This window comes from Gymnodraco acuticeps, unplaced genomic scaffold, assembly GCF_902827175.1.
Source record: "Gymnodraco acuticeps unplaced genomic scaffold, fGymAcu1.1, whole genome shotgun sequence".
Lineage (NCBI taxonomy): Eukaryota > Metazoa > Chordata > Actinopteri > Perciformes > Bathydraconidae > Gymnodraco > Gymnodraco acuticeps.
Window position 1 is genome coordinate 3,630,231 of NW_022989755.1, and position 24,193 is coordinate 3,654,423.

Genomic DNA, 24,193 nt, shown 5'->3' on the forward strand with positions numbered 1-24,193 from the left:
TCCCAATCTTTATTTTCATAGCTTTGTATGTGACTTTGGTGGAGTTATATGAAAATACAAGTGCATCATTTAAGTTGTAAATCATCAAGCAATGTATGAAAAAAAAATGTTGGCAGCGGCGGGATTCGAACCCGCGCCTCCGAAGAGACTGGAGCCTTAATCCAGCGCCTTAGACCGCTCGGCCACGCTACCTTGATAGTTTACATCAAATGACCATTCCACTTTATTGCGCAATATTAAGGATGTTGACCAATGATAAGTCCATTATTAGTGGGCCAATGACAGTGCGAGCTCCAAATGTATTGATCAATTACATTCGTGGCTCCAAAATTAATCCAAGCTTTGACCAATCACGGCGGGGAAATGTTGAAGCATTTGAGGCAATGTTATAGCTGCTAGTTTTGTTTTTCGGACTGTCTTTATTATCAGGCTATGTTCCACAATCATTCAAAGTAGCAGTGATAAAACCGCTTCTTAAAAAGCACAACCTCGATCCAGAGGTTTTAGCCAACTATAAACCTATTTCTAATCTTCCGTTCCTCTCAAAGATTCTTGAGAAAGCAGTCGCAAAACAGTTGTGTTATTACTTAAAAAACAATGATTTATTTGAAGATTTTCAGTCTGGCTTTAGAACACATCATAGCACAGAGACAGCTCTGGTTAAAGTCACAAATGACATTCTAATAGCCTCTGACAAGGGACTTGTCTCTATTCTTGTTTTGCTCAATCTCAGTGCTGCATTTGATACTATCGATATCCTATTGCAAAGACTAGAGCACTTAGTTGGCATACAGGGAACTGCTTTAGGTCCTATCTATCTGAACGCTCTCAGTTTGTACGTGTCAACGATGAATCTTCCACGCAAACCAAAGTTAGCCATGGAGTGCCACAGGGCTCAGTGCTCGGACCTATTTTGTTCACATTATATATGCTTCCGTTAGGCAATATTATAAGGAATCATTCTGTATATTTTCATTGTTATGCGGATGATACTCAACTATATTTATCAATCAAGCCTTATGAGATTAATCATCTAAATACAATTCAAGACTGCCTCAAGGACTTAAAAATGTGGATGACCTTAAACTTTTTGATGTTAAACACGACCAAAACTGAAGTTATTGTACTTGGCCCGAAGAATCTACGAAACAAATTATCTAAAGATATACTAACTATGGATGGCATTAATTTGGCCTCCAGTGAGACTGCAAGGAATCTTGGTGTTATATTTGATCAGGATTTATCCTTTAACGCCCACATAAAATCAATTTCAAGGACCGCCTACTTCCATCTACGTAACATTGCAAAAATCAGGCATATTTTGCCTCAAAACGATGCAGAGAAACTAGTCCATCAATTTGTTACTTCAAGGCTGGATTATTGTAACTCCTTATTATCTACCTGCATGTGCCATCCGACCTCTGCAGCTCATCCAGAATGTAACTGCTCGCCTGGTCTTCAACCTTCCTAAATTCTCCCACACCACGCCGCTCCTCCGCTGCCTTCACTGGCTTCCGATAACTGCTAGAATCCACTTCAAGACAATGGTACTTGCGTACCATGCTGCGAATGGATCTGGCCCTTCCTACATCCAGGGCATGGTTAAACCGTACACCCCAGCACGTGCACTCCGCTCTGCATCAACCAAACGGCTCGCTGCACCCTCGCTGCGAAGGGGACCCAAGTTCCCATCAGCAAAAACATGTGGGTTTGCTATCCTGGCTCCAAAATGGTGGAATGAGCTCCCCATTGACATCAGGACAGCAGATAGCTTACACACCTTCCGGCGCAGACTGAAAACTCATCTCTTTCGACTCCACTTCGAGCGATAGAACTATTAACAAAGCACTTATATACTAATAAAGGGCTGGCTTATCTAAAGCCAGTTGAGTAGCACTTGAAATGTTTTTGCTCTATGAAGCCTGATGTACTTATATGATTCTGTTTTCTTCAAGTTTGTATTTTGTTGGTCGAACGCACTTATTGTAAGTTGCTTTGGATAAAAGCGTCAGCTAAATGCAATGTAATGTAATAATTATCAGGGTGTACCAAGAAGTCAGTCAAGTCGCTTCAGCTGATTCAAAATGCTGCAGCTCGTGTACTAACCAGAGTTAGGAAAAGGGACCACATTACTCCTGTTCTGGCTGCCTTACACTGGCTCCCTATAGAACACAGAATAGAATTAAAAAAATTCTTCTCGCCTACAAAGCCCTTAATGGGCAGGCGCCATCTTACCTTAAAAAACTCATTATACCCTACTGTCCTACTAGGGCATTGCGTTCCAAGAATGCAGGGTTGTTGGTTGTTCCTAGAGTCTCTAAAAGTACAATGGGAGCCAGAGCCTTTTCTTATCAAGCTCCACATTTGTGGAATCAGCTTCCAGTTTGTGTTTGGGCGGCAGACACCCTATCCGTTTTTAAGAGTGCTTTTAAGACCTTCCTTTTTGATAAAGCTTATAGTTAGGGCTGATTAGATTCAGCCCCTAGTTTTGCTGATATAGGCTTAGTTTGTCGGGGGACATCTTACTTCTTCCTTCTCTCTGTCTATACCTGTGTACTCTCATGTTCCGATTAACCCAGCTTCCCCAAATGTCTTTCTTTTTGGTGTCTATATACGCTGGGATCCGGAGTCATGGATGATCCTGCAGTCCTGTGTCCTGGATTGCGAGCCCTGGATCTTCAGTCGTGGCTGAGGTCCTGGATCATAGGTCCTGGATGGATATCCTCGTGGATTCATCTTCCTATTATACACACATGCATTTCCAAACATTTGGACTACCTATGTTGCAAATGTATTATCTTTTCAATTTACACACGGCATCTATTGCACGTCTGTCCGTCCTGGGAGAGGGATCCCTCCTCTGTTGCTCTCCCTGAAGTTTCTCCCATTTTTCCATTTAAACTGTGGGTTTTCTCCAGAAGTTTTTCCTTGTACGATGTGAGGGTCTAAGGACAGAGGGTGTCGTATTGTCATACTAATGTTCTGTACAAACTGTGAAGTCCACTGAGACAAATGTAACATTTGTGATATTGGGCTATATAAATGAACATTGATTGATTGATCAAGTTAGCTACCTAGCTAGTAGCAAGCACGTTAGTTAGCATTACAGCCTTAGCCTTGTCATTTGTATTAGCCTTAACATGAAGTAACATGAAGTAACCCAACATGTTAAACAGTAAGAGTAGTAGTCATATTTCGTGAACCCTTTGAAGAGTACTGTCAGTCACACCGGTGTGATCATTCTATAATACACCGTTTAAGCCCGGATGCCCCCGGGGGAGAAATGCTAACGCTAACGCTACATTAGCATCGGCGATCTTTTCTACTTCATGCTATCTGCACAAATGGTTAACATTGAACATTAAAAAGATCAGGCAGTTCAGGGAGAATCGAAGGAAGGCAGGCAGCTTTGCATGTTTCATTGTGTTGATAGTGAGGGTAGACAATCCATTTTTTTACTGGCAAGACAGTAGGCTTGTTTGAGACAAGCGAGACCTGCGCAGTTGCGATCAACGTCTTGCTAGTGCGTTGCATGATGGTTAGTCATTTTGTCCGACTTGCTCTGGAGGCTCGCCTACATGAGACGTTGAAATCTCGCGGGACAAAGACGCCCGCAGCCTTGAGAGCGAGGCACGGCGAGGCGGCGCAGTTCCTCTCCACGGGCTGCGGAAGAGAAAGGCTTGATGGGAAATGACTCGCTGGTATCTCGAGCTGAGCGCTCATTCTTTCACACACAGTGACGTCACGAGCTACCCACAATGCAACACGAGCCATATATATATATATATATATATATATATAAATACGCCATTTTCATGGAGGTGCAAATATCCTGGAAGTGCAAATATAAACAGCTAGCTAACGTAGCAAGGCAGAGCGCACTAGGTCTTCGGATTACATCTCTGGACTTGAGGGGTGTGCTCTAGGTCGTTACCAGCGTAAACTAGAGCTGTGTGGGTTGTCGTATTGCCCTTACAGACTGCGTCGATTTTGGCTGCATCTACGTCTAATTTCTGGAAACACCAGGTGCATACCCCACTTGTCACAATAATATTATCATGCCATTGCATATATGTGGTATTTTAGAGTTGACTAGATATTGATTAAGGCAATAGACTATGATATTCAGTACAGGAAGCTTAGCAACACCGAGAAGGTGCACGGCTAAACCCTTGGCCTGCTTGCACCTCGCGTAAAACGGCGGATACCGGAAGTACGGTGTCGCCCTCGGCCCAATACCGTATGTGTGTGTGAAAGAATTGGTGGTTTTTACCCCGTCCTGTTGATGAAACTCTTGGCAAAAGTTTGTTGTTGTTTTGTGTCAGTTTTACATCGCCACATCCATTCCCATTTTTCATCATTGTTCCACAATGTTATCATCATGAAATTAATATCTATATATGTTATACTATACTTGCACTGCTTACCGTTTTCATACTTTATATATCTTAGCATATTCATACACTGTTCATACTGCTCACAGGCTGCTGTGTATATCTATTCATACCCCTCACTGTTTATTCATCATTCAATTAATTCTATATTTTATTCTGTAGATTGTGTACATTACTTTTCACTTCACTGCTTGTTGCACCTGGTTAGAAGCTACGGGCCAAAAGTTGTACAAGTATTAAAAGTAAGCAAACCAACTGAGACCCGTCTGTCCGCCGCATCTACGCACTGTACCACACACACATACACACACACACACACACACACACCTACACTTGTTAACCTGTTAGATAAATGCACGTTTTGTTCAGCCTGATAATATCCACATGTCTACCCTACTTTTATTATTTTCGAATCATAAATCTAATCGATAGATTTATAATTAGCATAATTACCGGTAGTGACCCAGAAATGAATTTCAGCGCGCCATTTTGAAGGACATCTAATTTCTCTAAATGCACACCGAGGATCGAGCGTCGAGGAGGCTCTCTGGAGGAGCTCTAACCGAGGATACACTGATGGTTCTTCCACGGCTCCTCCGCGGATGCATTTCCGGGAACGGTGGAGGCGTGACGCACGGCCGGACTTATCTCAGCCAATGACAGCTCTGCATGCATCCCCTGGATATTATTTTAGAAACTGCTTTCATCAGAGGTTTCTCTCAATACTCAAATGTCCCCTCCTCGACTTCTATCCTCGACTCCCCTCCTCGAGACTTGGTGCCGCCCACAGGAGATGCGAGCGGAGGACTGAGGAGGGGAACCGAGGAGAGAGGAGGGGAAGCAGCAGGCGGTTAGAGAAATGAGAACTTGGTTGCGTTCGGATAGTTTAAAAATCTGCTCCTAAGTTCTAACCCTATCTCCTATTCGTTGAACTCTGAGTGAAACGTCACGGGGTTAAGGGATAGTGGATAGGAGAATTCAAAAGGATTTAGGAGAAGAGACTGCGGTGCTTTAGAGAATCCGACTGCACTTTCACTATTCGACGTGTTTATGATGTGCCAGTGGACGTCATTTTGAGCGTCTGCTGCTGTGGGGAAACTATGGAAACTATAGTTTTCTATACAGCGGACTACAACATGGATGTTTAATAAGAACGAGGGACTACTGTAAACTCATCTAGAGACTCTGCACCATGCTCTGATGCTGTTGTGTTATGCTTTATGAACGTGGACAACAGAGAAACATATTCTTCATGACCAAAGTTGGAATTGAAATAAAAAAGGAAAGTGAAACTTATGCTCGTCACCCTCTCCCTCCGGTCTACATTAATACAAAAAATGATCCCAGTATGATTGTATGAACTATGAAAATATCTTAAAATCAATACAAATGTATTTATTATAAACGTGAGTCTTTAACACCTATCACTGTGTACATCACCATTCAAACATCTTTTAAAAGTTGAACAAACCCCACACAGCTCAGTGAAATGTTGACTTTATTTGATCATTTCAGTAAAAACTAACGTTCATATTTCTCTTTTTGATTATAATATTGATGAACGTTCAAAACAAAGCACTTTGGCAACTTACCACATACGTTTTAAAAAGCTTAATAAGCACCGTAACTTTCATGATATAATTTCTCCGTCATAATCGATTGTTTCCGTGAACGGCCGACTGTTGTGTGACGTCAAATGCTGCGGCTGCAAGGCATTGTGGGGCAGCATTTTCTCCTCTCCTTTCGGTTAGGGAGGTCCAGTGGTTCCTAAGCTAAAGGAGGTTATAAAGGAAGTTTGAAACCTCCTTTCCTATCATTCTAGAGAATTCGAACGGCACTTATCATGGCTGCCACTGAGGGACTTCCGGGTCATTTCATTCCGTTAGGAAGGTTTCTAAGCTAAATGGACTATTCGACTGCAGCCCTCCTTTCCTCTGAGCGGTCATTTTAAAGAGACGTCCATTAATGATGACAGGAGGCACAGCGATGGGAACTTGGGTCCCCCTCGCAGCGAGGGCGCAACGAGTCGTTTGGCTGATGCAGAGCGTAGTGCACGCGCTGGGGTGTACGGTTTAACCATGTCCTGGATGTAGGAAGGGCCAGATCCATTCGCAGCACGGTAAGCAAGTACCAGTGTCTTGACGTGGATTCTAGCAGTTACCGGAAGCCAGTGAAGGGAGCGGAGGAGCGGAGTGGTGTGGGAGAATTTAGGAAGGTTGAAAACCAGACGAGCCGCTGCATTCTGGATGAGCTGTAGAGGTCGGATGGCACATGCAGGTAGACCAGCCAGGAGGGAGTTGCAGTAGTCTAGGCGTGAGATGACGAGAGCCTGGACCAAAATACGGGGTTTATTCTTGTGGGACCTATTCCAACCTGTGAGAACTGGGTTATAAGACAGAAAAATATAAAAGGTAAACAACAAATAAATATGTAATATATGCATATGTCATCACTGTTAATGCCGCCAATGAAACAATAAACGGCGCACATATCCCACACAGCAAGTAGCACAAGCTAACAATAGCATGTAGCACAAGCTAGCGCATAGCATACATACATACATACACACACAAACCTGCAGCTCAAACGCACACAATTACACAAACAACCAGCACGAAAACATACCTCGTAGGCTGCTAGTCACCTAGAGGGGCTGATAACTTTATATGCATTTTCCCTTGGTTTCCTTAGATTTTCTTTACATTCTGCGTTGCTCTGCAGTTGTGCGTCGATTAAACAAACAGGTGTAACACAAAACACAGAAGATTAGTTCCGCCTCTAATAATGTTGCACATAAAAGGTAGGAACCAAAAATACAACGTCCAACAAAATAAACAACAGAAAGTGAAGACAGTTACACTCCCACCAAATCACCTGTGATTTCCATAATTTTTTTAGAAAAACCGATATACATTAATGTAAAACTAACTATTTCGTTTTAGACCTATTAAGTGCAGAGTGTGAGTGAGAGTAACTGAGTCTTAGTCTGCCCTCCAACAACAACACCGTCTTGTGAATAGGCCTTTCGAGGTAGACAGGTTTAGCGAGGCGCTTTCCCTTTACATCCAGGGTAGAGTCGCTGATAAGCAGCTTGAGCCTTCTCACTCTTCCATCCCCTCCTGGGTACACTTCCACAACCCTGGCCAGCTTCCATTGGCCACGTGGTATAGTGTTGTCTTGCAGAATGACAACGTCATTTACCTTGACGTTTCTGCGGTCCTTGATCCACTTTGGTCTTTGTTGGAGATGGTACTCCTTATGCTGCTGAAGGCACTTTATTTCTTGAGAGAGTGTTGCTTCTTGAACCATCTCGATTATGGTCAGCTCTGCTTCTCTCCTCTCCTCTAAGCATGTGGCTTCACAGGACCTTGGCTTGAGACCTTTAATTTCCTTTGCAAGGCGCTTGTGTCTGGCAAAGGCTTTAACCACTCTTGACCAGTCTGAGAATTTGTGAAGGTGATCTAGTAGCGACTTTACTTCGTTTGCCTGGGTATCATGAACCTGGGCCTTCTTAAGCTCTGGGTCACTACTCACGATCTCTCCCACCTTGACTTCTCCACTTGGTAGCTCTTTCTGCCAAAGTAGGTATGGGCCTGTGAACCCATTTGAGGCTTGAAGTTGCTGTGCTGTGAGACCTTTGGAGGCCTGATCTGCAGAGTTATCTTCAGAAGCTCTTTCGACAAAGTCAGATTCCAGCACCTCGACGACATCTGCAGGTGAGACTTCCTTAATCTGTGTTCTACAGACGTAGTGTACTTCCCTTGGGAGGTTTGAAGACTGGAGACTTGGTATCACTTGCTTCACGGTTACCTGGTGACTTACTCCAATCATATCTCCAATGTCGAGACAGGGATTGCCAAAGCCGACAACACTCCAGCCCAAATCTGTTCCCTGTGCAAAGGGCTGGTTTCCTTCACCAGGCACCACTTCTCTTGGGACGAGAGCTTGGGAACAGTTGTAGCCGATAAGCAGGCCAACATCACAGCTTTGCTGAGGAGCGATCTCATCTGCGAGGTGTTCAAGATGAGGCCATGCTTTCGCAGTCTCTGGTGTGGGAATATGGTCTCTGTTTGCTGGGATGAATTCTCTTGAGTAGGTTACTGGCAGAGGTATTATCCTGTCCGAGTAGATTCCTCTCACTTGGAGACCAGTTAGCTTCCTGCATGACACGACTGTGTTTCTTGAAGCCATTGTGGAGAGCTTTAGCTGCACTGTTTCATTCTTTGTGTGAAGAGCCTTTGCCGTTTCTTCAAGGATAAAGCTTGTGTCACTCTGTGTATCGAGGAGTGCATACACAAGTATTTCCCTATGTGGCTCACTTGTGGCTGACACCTACACTGGAACGATTGTGGATGTATGGGGGACTTTAACATTCTGGAAGACTGTATTGGATGTTGCCTCATGTGGTGTGCTTGCCGCTTTACCTTGTGGACGTTCCATTGTGCTTTCTCTTTCCCCATCATGGTTTGTTGACATTCTTTCTTCTCTGGTGCGATTGTCGTGGAGACAAGTTGGATGTCCCTTTTCGCATGTTTCGCATATCTTTCTGTTTTTACATTCCTTTGAGCGATGGCCAGATTTTAAACAGCCAAAGCACAACTTATTTTCTTGAAGAAACTTGACTCGCTCAGAGATTGTCTCATTCCTGAATTTGTAACATTTGTGCAGACCGTGTCCTGCCTTCTCACAGAAAAGACAGTTTGTGGCGTCTGCTGTTTCATTTGTCTCTGTAGTCAATACGTTTGATACAGGACTTCTTAAAATCTTGCCTTTTTCGCTTTCTCTTGATTTTAGAGCATGGAGAGATGTTATTGGGTTGCAAGCTATTTTGGCTTCACGTGTGAGAAATTTAACAAACTGGCTTAAGGTTGGGAACGTGTGATTTTGTTCTTCCATTTCTGTGACCTTTCTGTTCCAACTTGAGGTCAACCAGTCTGGAAGTTTAGCAAGCATCCTTTGGTTTTCGTTGCAGTCGTTAAGTACCTCAAGTCCTTTGATCTGTGACATGGCAGCCTCACAGCTGCGAAGGAAGTCAGAGAGCTCTTGAAGTTCTACGCTGTCTTTGGAACTTATCTTGGGCCATGCATCAAGCTTATCTCTGAAGGCCTTAGCAATGAGGAAAGGATTACCGTACCTCTCTTCTAGGATGGTCCACACGGCATGATAGGCTGACTCTGTGCCTAGCAGGAAGTAGCTCTCTATGGCCTTCTTGGCGGGTCCACCCACATACTTTCTTAGATAGTATATCTTTTCTTCAGCTGGGATGTTTTTCCTGTCAACGAGTGTACGAAAGGAGACCTTCCAGTCATTTAACCTCAGTGGGTCACCACTGAACGTTGTAGGTTCAGGTACAGGTAGACGACTTGCACTGATGGACTCTGCAAGAGCTCTGATAAGAGCTGAAGTACTGTCTTCTTGTTTTTGTTGTGTCGCAGCTTGAGGTGGTGAGTGGTTTTGCAGTTCACTGCTTTTATGCTTGAGTTCTTCTTTCACAACCAGAGGAACATGTTGATGGAGCAGCTCGCTAATTTCTTCGTCTGAGCATGCATTCTGTTCATATACTTGATGTCTCGCTTTTGCAGCTTTTAGCTTCTTTACTGTTTCTAATCGCTCTAGTTGTCTGCGCTTGGCTTGTAACTGTCTTTGTCTCTCAGCATTTTCTGCCTCCTGTTTGGCTGTTAACTGAGCAGCTTCAGCAATCTGTTTGGCTCTTAACTGAGCAGCTTCAGCCTCCAGTATATCAAGTTCTTCGATCTGTTGTTCCTGTTCTAACATTACTTCTAAAGTCGCTTCATTTGCAGCAATTTCAGCAGCGGCTTCTTGTCTTTTGATAGAAGAGAGCAATGAACTTCTTGATGTGGCTCTCGAGTTGCTACGAGAATGAGTCGAGGACCTGGTGACATGAGAGCCATTACTTCTCTTAACAGAGGCAACAGATTTGCATACAGACTCTGTCTGGTTTTTACCAATTTCTTCTTCTTCATGACTTTTGTCCTTTCTTGTGTCCATTCGTTCTCTTGCAGTCTCAATTATTGTCTTTGTAACTGCTTCACAGGTGTCTTCTCTGCGACGTGTTTCATGGTCGGGAATGTCAATGAGCCTCAACTCTTCATAAGCAATATTTACATCATTGGAGGTCTTGCTTACCTTAGTGATGTATTCATGCAGCAGGTCATTAGAGCATTGACCACTTAGCGCTTGTTTGGCTTCCTTTGTGATATATTTTCACCTTTTGTAGCTCACACTGAAACGGTGCACAAGTCTTGTTACTTGCTCATCGTGCAGTTCTTGGCCCTTTTCCGTTAACTTCCGGACTCTTTGGCTCCTTTGTGGCTCTTGTGTGGAAAGGCTATCCATTTTCGGATCTTCAGTTGCCTGTGGTTGCTCGTTTTCTACTACACTCACTTCATCACTCTTAGTGTAAGACTCAACATCTGACATTTTACTTGTTTACTTAAGTTTGGTTTTAACTCTAATATTTAATTATCTTTAAAGCTAAGTAGTTAGCCAATTTAGATATTAGGTTTGAGTTACCTTAAGCTTATACGCAGCTATTGAGCCTTATTTAAATGAAAATCACAAGTGATAATGATATAGGCAAACCACAAAAAAACTTGGTACATTTCTTCAACACTTATTACTTGAAAGATATTGTCCTTTAAATGTACTTTGTTACTTAGTCTGCAAATACTTACTGCAGATACCTTAATACACAAATCAATATTAACAACCTTTAACTTCCATTTGAAAGGTAAGTAAATAACATTAACACAGATTATATGAACAATGCAAATGTCCCATTTTCTTTGTATGGCACTTTAAAGTCTCTTTGTTGCACCTACATTTACACTAAAGCACCTGGACCTTCCAGAAGTAGTTGGATCTTGTGCTGCTGTGTAGATGGCTGCTACAGGTGTACACGCTGCTACGGAGATGTCCCGTGCCGTCCATGGATCGCTGCCGTCTGGCGCCGTTTTACTAGTCTACTCATGCGGAGCAGTCGAGTTCTCACTGTAGCTCCCTCCAGTAAATGACACGAGGCTGAGGTCTTGATTAAATACAGGGTTTATTCTTGTGGGACCTATTCCAACCCGTGAGAACTGGGTTATAAGACAGAAAAATATAAAAGGTAAACAACAAATAAATATGTAATATATGCATATGTCATCACTGTTAATGCCGCCAATGAAACAATAAACGGCGCACATATCCCACACAGCAAGTAGCACAAGCTAACAATAGCATGTAGCACAAGCTAGCGCATAGCATACATACACAAACCTGTAGCTCAACCGCACACAATTACACAAACAACCAGCACGAAAACGTACCTCGTAGGCTGCTAGTCACCTAGAGGGGCTGATAACTTTATATGCATTTTCCCTTGGTTTCCTTAGATTTTCTTTACATTCTGCGTTGCTCTGCAGTTGCGACTATCAAGTGCGTCGATTAAACAAACAGGTGTAACACAAAACACAGCAGATTAGTTCCGCCTCTAATAATGTTCAACATAAAAGGTAGGAACCAAAAATACAACGTGCAACAAAATAAACAACAGAAAGTGAAGACAGTTACATATATATTTACTTTTAATTCATTCACAGTGCGGTATAATGCGACAATAACAGGCTACAGATGCGGACATATACACACACACACACACATATATTTATATAAATATATACAATTTCAGAATCAAACAAGTATGAGAGCACTCTCATAATAACGTAACCCAATCAGAGACTGGATAGATCCCCCCCCCCCCCCCCCCCTCTCTCTGGTCACTGAAATGGGGAATTGAAATTACGGGCCAAAAGTTGTACAAGTATTACAATTTAAGCATAGGACACCAAACCAACTGAGACCCGTCTGTCCGCCGCATCTACGCACTGTACAACACACACCTACACACTGTACCACACACACACACACACCTACACTTGTTAACCTGTTAGATACATGCACGTTTTGTTCAGCCTGATAATATCCACAGGTCTACTTTTATTATTTTCGAATCATAAATCTAATCGATAGATTTATGATCGATAGATTTATAATTAGCATAAATTCGTTCATGATGGTTCACTTCAGTGATAGTGATGACATCGTTGAGAAATTATTAACCGAGTCATTTTCAAGATTGAGTTACAATGATAAACTGGAGTGGCAAAGTATCAGCTGCATGACCCGCCATCAAGTGCTTCATCCAAAAGGACAGGAGGATGATTTGATCATCAAAGGTAGGCCTACGTCATTTTCAATGTGGGCCGCCGTGCCGACTTAATTCATTTGTAATTGTTACTTGGCTGTGGGTGCCCTGTCATGATAGGTGTTTATATAAATGGTGTTGTTTTGTGTGGTAGAGGGTCGCTGCCATTGATGCGTTTTGCACCCCGGGCCGTTGTTTTGATATTCCGCTGAAGTAGCCTATATGCTGAGACGTAATAACTCATTATTAGGTCAGAGGGCCTAGGTATAAAAGTCACGGCTCGCCACTGGATCTAGTAGTGAGTGTTGAAGACAGATATGTATTTAAAAAAAAAAAAAAAACACATAAACAAATATATAAGTAACTAAATACTAATTGATAGAAGGTCCGCCGTCTAGCTCACCCTTTAGAGCGGCGGTCCCCAGTAGGATTAGATGACTAGCAAAAGAGATCCAAGATCCAGGTTCGAGCCCAGGCCTTTACTCTGTCTCCCTCTAGTGGCGCTAAAGAAAAACCCATAAATGCATTAATAGTATAAATGCATTATTTTTCACATCTAAACTTTAATGTGTTTTTTACACAGTGTTAGAATATATATTGGAGTGTCAAATATTAACACAAAATTGATAAACACCATTAGAATACAATAAACAACTCCAGGAGTTAAAGTAGATACTTTACGAGGTCAATTTGAAATAATATTAACAACAGTAGTTAAAATCTTCACTTTAAGATTTACACAACTTGAGTTAAGAATGTACTACCCATGTAAAAATGTTTACAACAATAAGCCCAAAAAGTATAACAATGAACTTTTATATTTTTCACATTTTTAATGGAATACTATGTGTCAAAATGTGATGGGCAGTGATTGAAAGATCATGCTGTTTGTTAACATGAAAGCATGTACATGTTCTACAAAGGATGTCTCTTAAACTCTTAACACTACCGTATACTTAAACAGCGTTAACATACATTCTCTATTTGTAATTGGATGAGTGGTGAAGTGTTTTTGTTGCATAAATTCATTTTCAGATTACTGTTATGCAGAGTAGCTTATAAAAAATAAGCTACTCTGCATAACAGTAATCTGAAAATGAATTTTATTTATTTATTTATAAGAAATGTGTGAATGTGTTTTTAAATTGACAAATGCTTATGACTGTTTGTTTGTATTGTAAAGTGAGGTCCAAAGCTCTCGTCCACTGGAGAGAAAGAACAGGAAAGAATAATGACAAGTGTTTAGTTTACCCATAAAAAGTGAACTTTATTCATCAGTTTGAAACTCCAATCTTTTTATTTTATTTACATGCATTATTGCATAACATTTGGGTCAAAATAAGTCAACCATTTTCTTTATTTTGACACTCCAGACCTTCTCTTTCATACAACCACATACATTTAGGCAATGAGAGATGGGAAATTGAAGAACACAGGATTCAGGAACACTCACAGGAACAGAAACATAAGAGGCTTCTCAATACTCAAATGTCCCCTCCTCGACTCCTCGGTCCTCCGGTAGTGACCCGGAAATGAATTTCAGCGCGCCATTTTGAAGGACATCTAATTTCTCTAAATGCACACCAAGGATCGTGCGTCGAGGAGGCTCTCTGGAGGAGCTCTAACTGAGGATACACTGATGGTTCCTCCACGGCTCCTCCGCGGATGCATTTCCGGGAACGGTGGAGGCGTGACGCACGGCCGGACTTATCTCAGCCAATGACAGCTCTGCATGCATCCCCTGGATATTATTTTAGAAACTGCTTTCATCAGAGGTTTCTCTCAATACTCAAATTTCCCCTCCTCAACTCCTATCCTCGACTCCCCTCCTCGAGACTTGGTGCCGCCCACAGGAGATGCGAGCGGAGGACTGAGGAGGGGAACCGAGGAGAGAGGAGGGGAAGCAGCAGGCGGTTAGAGAAATGAGAACTTGGTTGCGTTCGGATAGTTTAAAAATCTGCTCCTAAGTTCTAACCCTATCTCCTATTCGTTGAACTCTGAGTGAAACGTCACGGGGTTAAGGGATAGTGGATAGGAGAATTCAAAAGGATTTAGGAGAAGAGACTGCGGTGCTTTAGAGAATCCGACTGCACTTTCACTATTCGACGTGTTTATGATGTGCCAGTGGACGTCATTTTGAGCGTCTGCTGCTGTGGGGAAACTATGGAAACTATAGTTTTCTATACAGCGGACTACAACATGGATGTTTAATAAGAACGAGGGACTACTGTAAACTCATCTAGAGACTCTGCACCATGCTCTGATGCTGTTGTGTTATGCTTTATGAACGTGGACAACAGAGAAACATATTCTTCATGACCAAAGTTGGAATTGAAATAAAAAAGGAAAGTGAAACTTATGCTCGTCACCCTCTCCCTCCGGTCTACATTAATACAAAAAATGATCCCAGTATGATTGTATGAACTATGAAAATATCTTAAAATCAATACAAATGTATTTATTATAAACGTGAGTCTTTAACACCTATCACTGTGTACATCACCATTCAAACATCTTTTAAAAGTTGAACAAACCCCACACAGCTCAGTGAAATGTTGACTTTATTTGATCATTTCAGTAAAAACTAACGTTCATATTTCTCTTTTTGATTATAATATTGATGAACGTTCAAAACAAAGCACTTTGGCAACTTACCACATACGTTTTAAAAAGCTTAATAAGCACCGTAACTTTCATGATATCATTTCTCCGTCATAATCGATTGTTTCCGTGAACGGCCGACTGTTGTGTGACGTCAAATGCTGCGGCTGCAAGGCATTGTGGGGCAGCATTTTCTCCTCTCCTTTCGGTTAGGGAGGTCCAGTGGTTCCTAAGCTAAAGGAGGTTATAAAGGAAGTTTGAAACCTCCTTTCCTATCATTCTAGAGAATTCGAACGGCACTTATCATGGCTGCCACTGAGGGACTTCCGGGTCATTTCACTCCGTTAGGAAGGTTTCTAAGCTAAATGGACTATTCGACTGCAGCCCTCCTCTCCTCTGAGCGGTCATTTTAAAGAGACGTCCATTAATGATGACAGGAGGCACAGCAGCCCTCTGTCTGATGGACAGATGTGTTCATGATGACTTATATTGTAGCTCCCTCCAGTAAATGACACGAGGCTGAGGTCTTGATTAAATACGGGGTTTATTCTTGTGGGACCTATTCCAACCTGTGAGAACTGGGTTATAAGACAGAAAAATATAAAAGGTAAACAACAAATAAATATGTAATATATGCATATGTCATCACTGTTAATGCCGCCAATGAAACAATAAACGGCGCACATATCCCACACAGCAAGTAGCACAAGCTAACAATAGCATGTAGCACAAGCTAGCGCATAGCATACATACATACATACACACACAAACCTGCAGCTCAAACGCACACAATTACACAAACAACCAGCACGAAAACATACCTCGTAGGCTGCTAGTCACCTAGAGGGGCTGATAACTTTATATGCATTTTCCCTTGGTTTCCTTAGATTTTCTTTACATTCTGCGTTGCTCTGCAGTTGTGCGTCGATTAAACAAACAGGTGTAACACAAAACACAGCAGATTAGTTCCGCCTCTAATAATGTTGCACATAAAAGGTAGGAACCAAAAATACAACGTCCAACAAAATAAACAACAGAAAGTGAAGACAGTTACACTCCCACCAAATCACCTGTGATTTCCATAATTTTTTTAGAAAAACCGATATACATTAATGTAAAACTAACTATTTCGTTTTAGACCTATTAAGTGCAGAGTGTGAGTGAGAGTAACTGAGTCTTAGTCTGCTTCCAACAACAACACCGTCTTGTGAATAGGCCTTTCGAGGTAGACAGGTTTAGCGAGGCGCTTTCCCTTTACATCCAGGGTAGAGTCGCTGATAAGCAGCTTGAGCCTTCTCACTCTTCCATCCCCTCCTGGGTACACTTCCACAACCCTGGCCAGCTTCCATTGGCCACGTGGTATAGTGTTGTCTTGCAGAATGACAACGTCATTTACCTTGACGTTTCTGCGGTCCTTGATCCACTTTGGTCTTTGTTGGAGATGGTACTCCTTATGCTGCTGAAGGCACTTTATTTCTTGAGAGAGTGTTGCTTCTTGAACCATCTCGATTATGGTCAGCTCTGCTTCTCTCCTCTCCTCTAAGCATGTGGCTTCACAGGACCTTGGCTTGAGACCTTTAATTTCCTTTGCAAGGCGCTTGTGTCTGGCAAAGGCTTTAACCACTCTTGACCAGTCTGAGAATTTGTGAAGGTGATCTAGTAGCGACTTTACTTTGTTTGCCTGGGTATCATGAACCTGGGCCTTCTTAAGCTCTGGGTCACTACTCTCGATCTCTCCCACCTTGACTTCTCCACTTGGTAGCTCTTTCTGCCAAAGTAGGTATGGGCCTGTGAACCCATTTGAGGCTTGAAGTTGCTGTGCTGTGAGACCTTTGGAGGCCTGATCTGCAGAGTTATCTTCAGAAGCTCTTTCGACAAAGTCAGATTCCAGCACCTCGACGACATCTGCAGGTGAGACTTCCTTAATCTGTGTTCTACAGACGTAGTGTACTTCCCTTGGGAGGTTTGAAGACTGGAGACTTGGTATCACTTGCTTCACGGTTACCTGGTGACTTACTCCAATCATATCTCCAATGTCGAGACAGGGATTGCCAAAGCCGACAACACTCCAGCCCAAATCTGTTCCCTGTGCAAAGGGCTGGTTTCCTTGACCAGGCACCACTTCTCTTGGGACGAGAGCTTGGGAACAGTTGTAGCCGATAAGCAGGCCAACATCACAGCTTTGCTGAGGAGCGATCTCATCTGCGAGGTGTTCAAGATGAGGCCATGCTTTCGCAGTCTCTGGTGTGGGAATATGGTCTCTGTTTGCTGGGATGAATTCTCTTGAGTAGGTTACTGGCAGAGGTATTATCCTGTCCGAGTAGATTCCTCTCACTTGGAGACCAGTTAGCTTCCTGCATGACACGACTGTGTTTCTTGAAGCCATTGTGGAGAGCTTTAGCTGCACTGTTTCATTCTTTGTGTGAAGAGCCTTTGCCGTTTCTTCAAGGATAAAGCTTGTGTCACTCTGTGTATCGAGGAGTGCATACACAAGTATTTCCCTATGTGGCTCACTTGTGGCTGACACCCACACTGGAACGATTGTGGATGTATGGGGGACTTTAACATTCTGGAAGACTGTATTGGATGTTGCCTCATGTGGTGTGCTTGCCGCTTTACCTTGTGGACGTTCCATTGTGCTTTCTCTTTCCCCATCATGGTTTGTTGACATTCTTTCTTCTCTGGTGCGATTGTCGTGGAGACAAGTTGGATGTCCCTTTTCGCATGTTTCGCATATCTTTCTGTTTTTACATTCCTTTGAGCGATGGCCAGATTTTAAACAGCCAAAGCACAACTTATTTTCTTGAAGAAACTTGACTCGCTCAGAGATTGTCTCATTCCTGAATTTGTAACATTTGTGCAGACCGTGTCCTGCCTTCTCACAGAAAAGACAGTTTGTGGCGTCTGCTGTTTCATTTGTCTCTGTAGTCAATACGTTTGATACAGGACTTCTTAAAATCTTGCCTTTTTCGCTTTCTCTTGATTTTAGAGCATGGAGAGATGTTATTGGGTTGCAAGCTATTTTGGCTTCACGTGTGAGAAATTTAACAAACTGGCTTAAGGTTGGGAACGTGTGATTTTGTTCTTCCATTTCTGTGACCTTTCTGTTCCAACTTGAGGTCAACCAGTCTGGAACTTTAGCAAGCATCCTTTGGTTTTCGTTGCAGTCGTTAAGTACCTCAAGTCCTTTGATCTGTGACATGGCAGCCTCACAGCTGCGAAGGAAGTCAGAGAGCTCTTGAAGTTCTACGCTGTCTTTGGAACTTATCTTGGGCCATGCATCAAGCTTATCTCTGAAGGCCTTAGCAATGAGGAAAGGATTACCGTACCTCTCTTCTAGGATGGTCCACGCGGCATGATAGGCTGACTCTGTGCCTAGCAGGAAGTAGCTCTCTATGGCCTTCTTGGCGGGTCCACCCACATACTTTCTTAGATAGTATATCTTTTCTTCAGCTGGGATGTTTTTCCTGTCAACGAGTGTACGAAAGGAGACCTTCCAGTCATTTAACCTCAGTGGGTCACCACTGAACGTTGTAGGTTCAGGTACAGGTAGACGACTTGCACTGATGGACTCTGCAAGAGCTCTGATAAGAGCTGAAGTACTGTCTTCTTGTTTTTGTTGTGTCGCAGCTTGAGGTGGTGAGTGGTTTTGCAGTTCACTGCTTTTATGCTTGAGTTCTTCTTTCACAACCAGAGGAACATGTTGATGGAGCAGCTCGCTAATTTCTTCGTCTGAGCATGCATTCTGTTCATATACTTGATGTCTCGCTTTTGCAGCTTTTAGCTTCTTTACTGTTTCTAATCGCTCTAGTTGTCTGCGCTTGGCTTGTAACTGTCTTTGTCTCTCAGCATTTTCTGCCTCCTGTTTGGCTGTTAACTGAGCAGCTTCAGCAATCTGTTTGGCTCTTAACTGAGCAGCTTCAGCCTCCAGTATATCAAGTTCTTCGATCTGTTGTTCCTGTTCTAACATTACTTCTAAAGTCGCTTCATTTGCAGCAATTTCAGCAGCGGCTTCTTGTCTTTTGATAGAAGAGAGCAATGAACTTCTTGATGTGGCTCTCGAGTTGCTACGAGAATGAGTCGAGGACCTGGTGACATGAGAGCCATTACTTCTCTTAACAGAGGCAACAGATTTGCATACAGACTCTGTCTGGTTTTTACCAATTTCTTCTTCTTCATGACTTTTGTCCTTTCTTGTGTCCATTCGTTCTCTTGCAGTCTCAATTATTGTCTTTGTAACTGCTTCACAGGTGTCTTCTCTGCGACGTGTTTCATGGTCGGGAATGTCAATGAGCCTCAACTCTTCATAAGCAATATTTACATCATTGGAGGTCTTGCTTACCTTAGTGATGTATTCATGCAGCAGGTCATTAGAGCATTGACCACTTAGCGCTTGTTTGGCTTCCTTTGTGATATATTTTCACCTTTTGTAGCTCACACTGAAACGGTGCACAAGTCTTGTTACTTGCTCATCGTGCAGTTCTTGGCCCTTTTCCGTTAACTTCCGGACTCTTTGGCTCCTTTGTGGCTCTTGTGTGGAAAGGCTATCCATTTTCGGATCTTCAGTTGCCTGTGGTTGCTCGTTTTCTACTACACTCACTTCATCACTCTTAGTGTAAGACTCAACATCTGACATTTTACTTGTTTACTTAAGTTTGGTTTTAACTCTAATATTTAATTATCTTTAAAGCTAAGTAGTTAGCCAATTTAGATATTAGGTTTGAGTTACCTTAAGCTTATACGCAGCTATTGAGCCTTATTTAAATGAAAATCACAAGTGATAATGATATAGGCAAACCACAAAAAAACTTGGTACATTTCTTCAACACTTATTACTTGAAAGATATTGTCCTTTAAATGTACTTTGTTACTTAGTCTGCAAATACTTACTGCAGATACCTTAATACACAAATCAATATTAACAACCTTTAACTTCCATTTGAAAGGTAAGTAAATAACATTAACACAGATTATATGAACAATGCAAATGTCCCATTTTCTTTGTATGGCACTTTAAAGTCTCTTTGTTGCACCTACATTTACACTAAAGCACCTGGACCTTCCAGAAGTAGTTGGATCTTGTGCTGCTGTGTAGATGGCTGCTACAGCTGTACACGCTGCTACGGAGATGTCCCGTGCCGTCCATGGATCGCTGCCGTCTGGCGCCGTTTTACTAGTCTACTCATGCGGAGCAGTCGAGTTCTCACTGTAGCTCCCTCCAGTAAATGACACGAGGCTGAGGTCTTGATTAAATACGGGGTTTATTCTTGTGGGACCTATTCCAACCCGTGAGAACTGGGTTATAAGACAGAAAAATATAAAAGGTAAACAACAAATAAATATGTAATATATGCATATGTCATCACTGTTAATGCCGCCAATGAAACAATAAACGGCGCACATATCCCACACAGCAAGTAGCACAAGCTAACAATAGCATGTAGCACAAGCTAGCGCATAGCATACATACACAAACCTGTAGCTCAACCGCACACAATTACACAAACAACCAGCACGAAAACGTACCTCGTAGGCTGCTAGTCACCTAGAGGGGCTGATAACTTTATATGCATTTTCCCTTGGTTTCCTTAGATTTTCTTTACATTCTGCGTTGCTCTGCAGTTGCGACTATCAAGTGCGTCGATTAAACAAACAGGTGTAACACAAAACACAGCAGATTAGTTCCGCCTCTAATAATGTTCAACATAAAAGGTAGGAACCAAAAATACAACGTGCAACAAAATAAACAACAGAAAGTGAAGACAGTTACATATATATTTACTTTTAATTCATTCACAGTGCGGTATAATGCGACAATAACAGGCTACAGATGCGGACATATACACACACACACACATATATTTATATAAATATATACAATTTCAGAATCAAACAAGTATGAGAGCACTCTCATAATAACGTAACCCAATCAGAGACTGGATAGATCCCCCCCCCCCCCCCCCCTCTCTCTGGTCACTGAAATGGGGAATTGAAATTACGGGCCAAAAGTTGTACAAGTATTACAATTTAAGCATAGGACACCAAACCAACTGAGACCCGTCTGTCCGCCGCATCTACGCACTGTACAACACACACCTACACACTGTACCACACACACACACACCTACACTTGTTAACCTGTTAGATACATGCACGTTTTGTTCAGCCTGATAATATCCACAGGTCTACTTTTATTATTTTCGAATCATAAATCTAATCGATAGATTTATGATCGATAGATTTATAATTAGCATAAATTCGTTCATGATGGTTCACTTCAGTGATAGTGATGACATCGTTGAGAAATTATTAACCGAGTCATTTTCAAGATTGAGTTACAATGATAAACTGGAGTGGCAAAGTATCAGCTGCATGACCCGCCATCAAGTGCTTCATCCAAAAGGACAGGAGGATGATTTGATCATCAAAGGTAGGCCTACGTCATTTTCAATGTGGGCCGCCGTGCCGACTTAATTCATTTGTAATTGTTACTTGGCTGTGGGTGCCCTGTCATGATAGGTGTTTATATAAATGGTGTTGTTTTGTGTGGTAGAGGGTCGCTGCCATTGATGCGTTTTGCACCCCGGGCCGTTGTTTTGATATTCCGCTGAAGTAGCCTATATGCTGAGACGTAATAACTCATTATTAGGTCAGAGGGCCTAGGTATAAAAGTCACGGCTCGCCACTGGATCTAGTAGTGAGTGTTGAAGACAGATATGTATTTTAAAAAAAAAAAAAAAACACATAAACAAATATATAAGTAACTAAATACTAATTGATAGAAGGTCCGCCGTCTAGCTCACCCTTTAGAGCGGCGGTCCCCAGTAGGATTAGATGACTAGCAAAAGAGATCCAAGATCCAGGTTCGAGCCCAGGCCTTTACTCTGTCTCCCTCTAGTGGCGCTAAAGAAAAACCCATAAATGCATTAATAGTATAAATGCATTATTTTTCACATCTAAACTTTAATGTGTTTTTTACACAGTGTTAGAATATATATTGGAGTGTAAAATATTAACACAAAATTGATAAACACCATTAGAATACAATAAACAACTCCAGGAGTTAAAGTATATACTTTACGAGGTCAATTTGAAATAATATTAACAACAGTAGTTAAAATCTTCACTTTAAGATTTACACAACTTGAGTTAAGAATGTACTACCCATGTAAAAATGTTTACAACAATAAGCCCAAAAAGTATAACAATGAACTTTTATATTTTTCACATTTTTAATGGAATACTATGTGTCAAAATGTGATGGGCAGTGATTGAAAGATCATGCTGTTTGTTAACATGAAAGCATGTACATGTTCTACAAAGGATGTCTCTTAAACTCTTAACACTACCGTATACTTAAACAGCGTTAACATACATTCTCTATTTGTAATTGGATGAGTGGTGAAGTGTTTTTGTTGCATAAATTCATTTTCAGATTACTGTTATGCAGAGTAGTTTATAAAAAATAAGCTACTCTGCATAACAGTAATCTGAAAATGAATTTTATTTATTTATTTATAAGAAATGTGTGAATGTGTTTTTAAATTGACAAATGCTTATGACTGTTTGTTTGTATTGTAAAGTGAGGTCCAAAGCTCTCGTCCACTGGAGAGAAAGAACAGGAAAGAATAATGACAAGTGTTTAGTTTACCCATAAAAAGTGAACTTTATTCATCAGTTTGAAACTCCAATCTTTTTATTTTATTTACATGCATTATTGCATAACATTTGGGTCAAAATAAGTCAACCATTTTCTTTATTTTGACACTCCAGACCTTCTCTTTCATACAACCACATACATTTAGGCAATGAGAGATGGGAAATTGAAGAACACAGGATTCAGGAACACTCACAGGAACAGAAACATAAGAGGCTTCTCAATACTCAAATGTCCCCTCCTCGACTCCTCGACTCCTCGGTCCTCCGGTAGTGACCCGGAAATGAATTTCAGCGCGCCATTTTGAAGGACATCTAATTTCTCTAAATGCACACCAAGGATCGTGCGTCGAGGAGGCTCTCTGGAGGAGCTCTAACTGAGGATACACTGATGGTTCCTCCACGGCTCCTCCGCGGATGCATTTCCGGGAACGGTGGAGGCGTGACGCACGGCCGGACTTATCTCAGCCAATGACAGCTCTGCATGCATCCCCTGGATATTATTTTAGAAACTGCTTTCATCAGAGGTTTCTCTCAATACTCAAATTTCCCCTCCTCAACTCCTATCCTCGACTCCCCTCCTCGAGACTTGGTGCCGCCCACAGGAGATGCGAGCGGAGGACTGAGGAGGGGAACCGAGGAGAGAGGAGGGGAAGCAGCAGGCGGTTAGAGAAATGAGAACTTGGTTGCGTTCGGATAGTTTAAAAATCTGCTCCTAAGTTCTAACCCTATCTCCTATTCGTTGAACTCTGAGTGAAACGTCACGGGGTTAAGGGATAGTGGATAGGAGAATTCAAAAGGATTTAGGAGAAGAGACTGCGGTGCTTTAGAGAATCCGACTGCACTTTCACTATTCGACGTGTTTATGATGTGCCAGTGGACGTCATTTTGAGCGTCTGCTGCTGTGGGGAAACTATGGAAACTATAGTTTTCTATACAGCAGACTACAACATGGATGTTTAATAAGAACGAGGGACTACTGTAAACTCATCTAGAGACTCTGCACCATGCTCTGATGCTGTTGTGTTATGCTTTATGAACGTGGACAACAGAGAAACATATTCTTCATGACCAAAGTTGGAATTGAAATAAAAAAGGAAAGTGAAACTTATGCTCGTCACCCTCTCCCTCCGGTCTACATTAATACAAAAAATGATCCCAGTATGATTGTATGAACTATGAAAATATCTTAAAATCAATACAAATGTATTTATTATAAACGTGAGTCTTTAACACCTATCACTGTGTACATCACCATTCAAACATCTTTTAAAAGTTGAACAAACCCCACACAGCTCAGTGAAATGTTGACTTTATTTGATCATTTCAGTAA

The 24,193-nt window shown here is 42.0% G+C and overlaps 2 protein-coding genes and 1 non-coding gene across 5 annotated transcripts; all 3 read right to left on the reverse strand.

The window, feature by feature from the left end:
* Positions 1-110: 110 nt before the first annotated feature.
* On the reverse strand, positions 111-192 carry trnal-aag. The gene has a single exon. It is a non-coding gene; the product is annotated as a tRNA-Leu (tRNA).
* A 6,539-nt stretch (positions 193-6,731) lies between these two features.
* LOC117544338 lies at positions 6,732-11,863 on the reverse strand. 2 transcript variants are annotated; one of them, XM_034213282.1, is made up of 2 exons: positions 11,726-11,863; positions 6,732-11,494 (listed from the first exon to the last, which is right to left on the reverse strand). In XM_034213282.1, the coding sequence occupies exon 2, from the start codon at positions 10,401-10,403 to the stop codon at positions 8,727-8,729; it is 1,677 nt and encodes a 558-aa protein (XP_034069173.1). In that variant the 5' UTR covers positions 10,404-11,494; positions 11,726-11,863; the 3' UTR covers positions 6,732-8,726. Both variants share the same exon structure in this region, with proteins under 2 accessions (XP_034069173.1, XP_034069185.1).
* A 3,620-nt stretch (positions 11,864-15,483) lies between these two features.
* Positions 15,484-20,886, reverse strand: LOC117544318. 2 transcript variants are annotated; one of them, XR_004568681.1, is made up of 3 exons: positions 20,731-20,886; positions 16,026-20,499; positions 15,484-15,782 (listed from the first exon to the last, which is right to left on the reverse strand). XR_004568681.1 is itself a non-coding variant. In XM_034213256.1 (2 exons), the coding sequence occupies exon 2, from the start codon at positions 19,406-19,408 to the stop codon at positions 16,382-16,384; it is 3,027 nt and encodes a 1,008-aa protein (XP_034069147.1). In that variant the 5' UTR covers positions 19,409-20,499; positions 20,731-20,886; the 3' UTR covers positions 15,730-16,381. The 2 variants fall into 2 exon arrangements, 1 of the variants encoding a protein (XP_034069147.1); XM_034213256.1 differs by having other exon boundaries at positions 15,730-20,499.
* Positions 20,887-24,193: the final 3,307 nt, after the last annotated feature.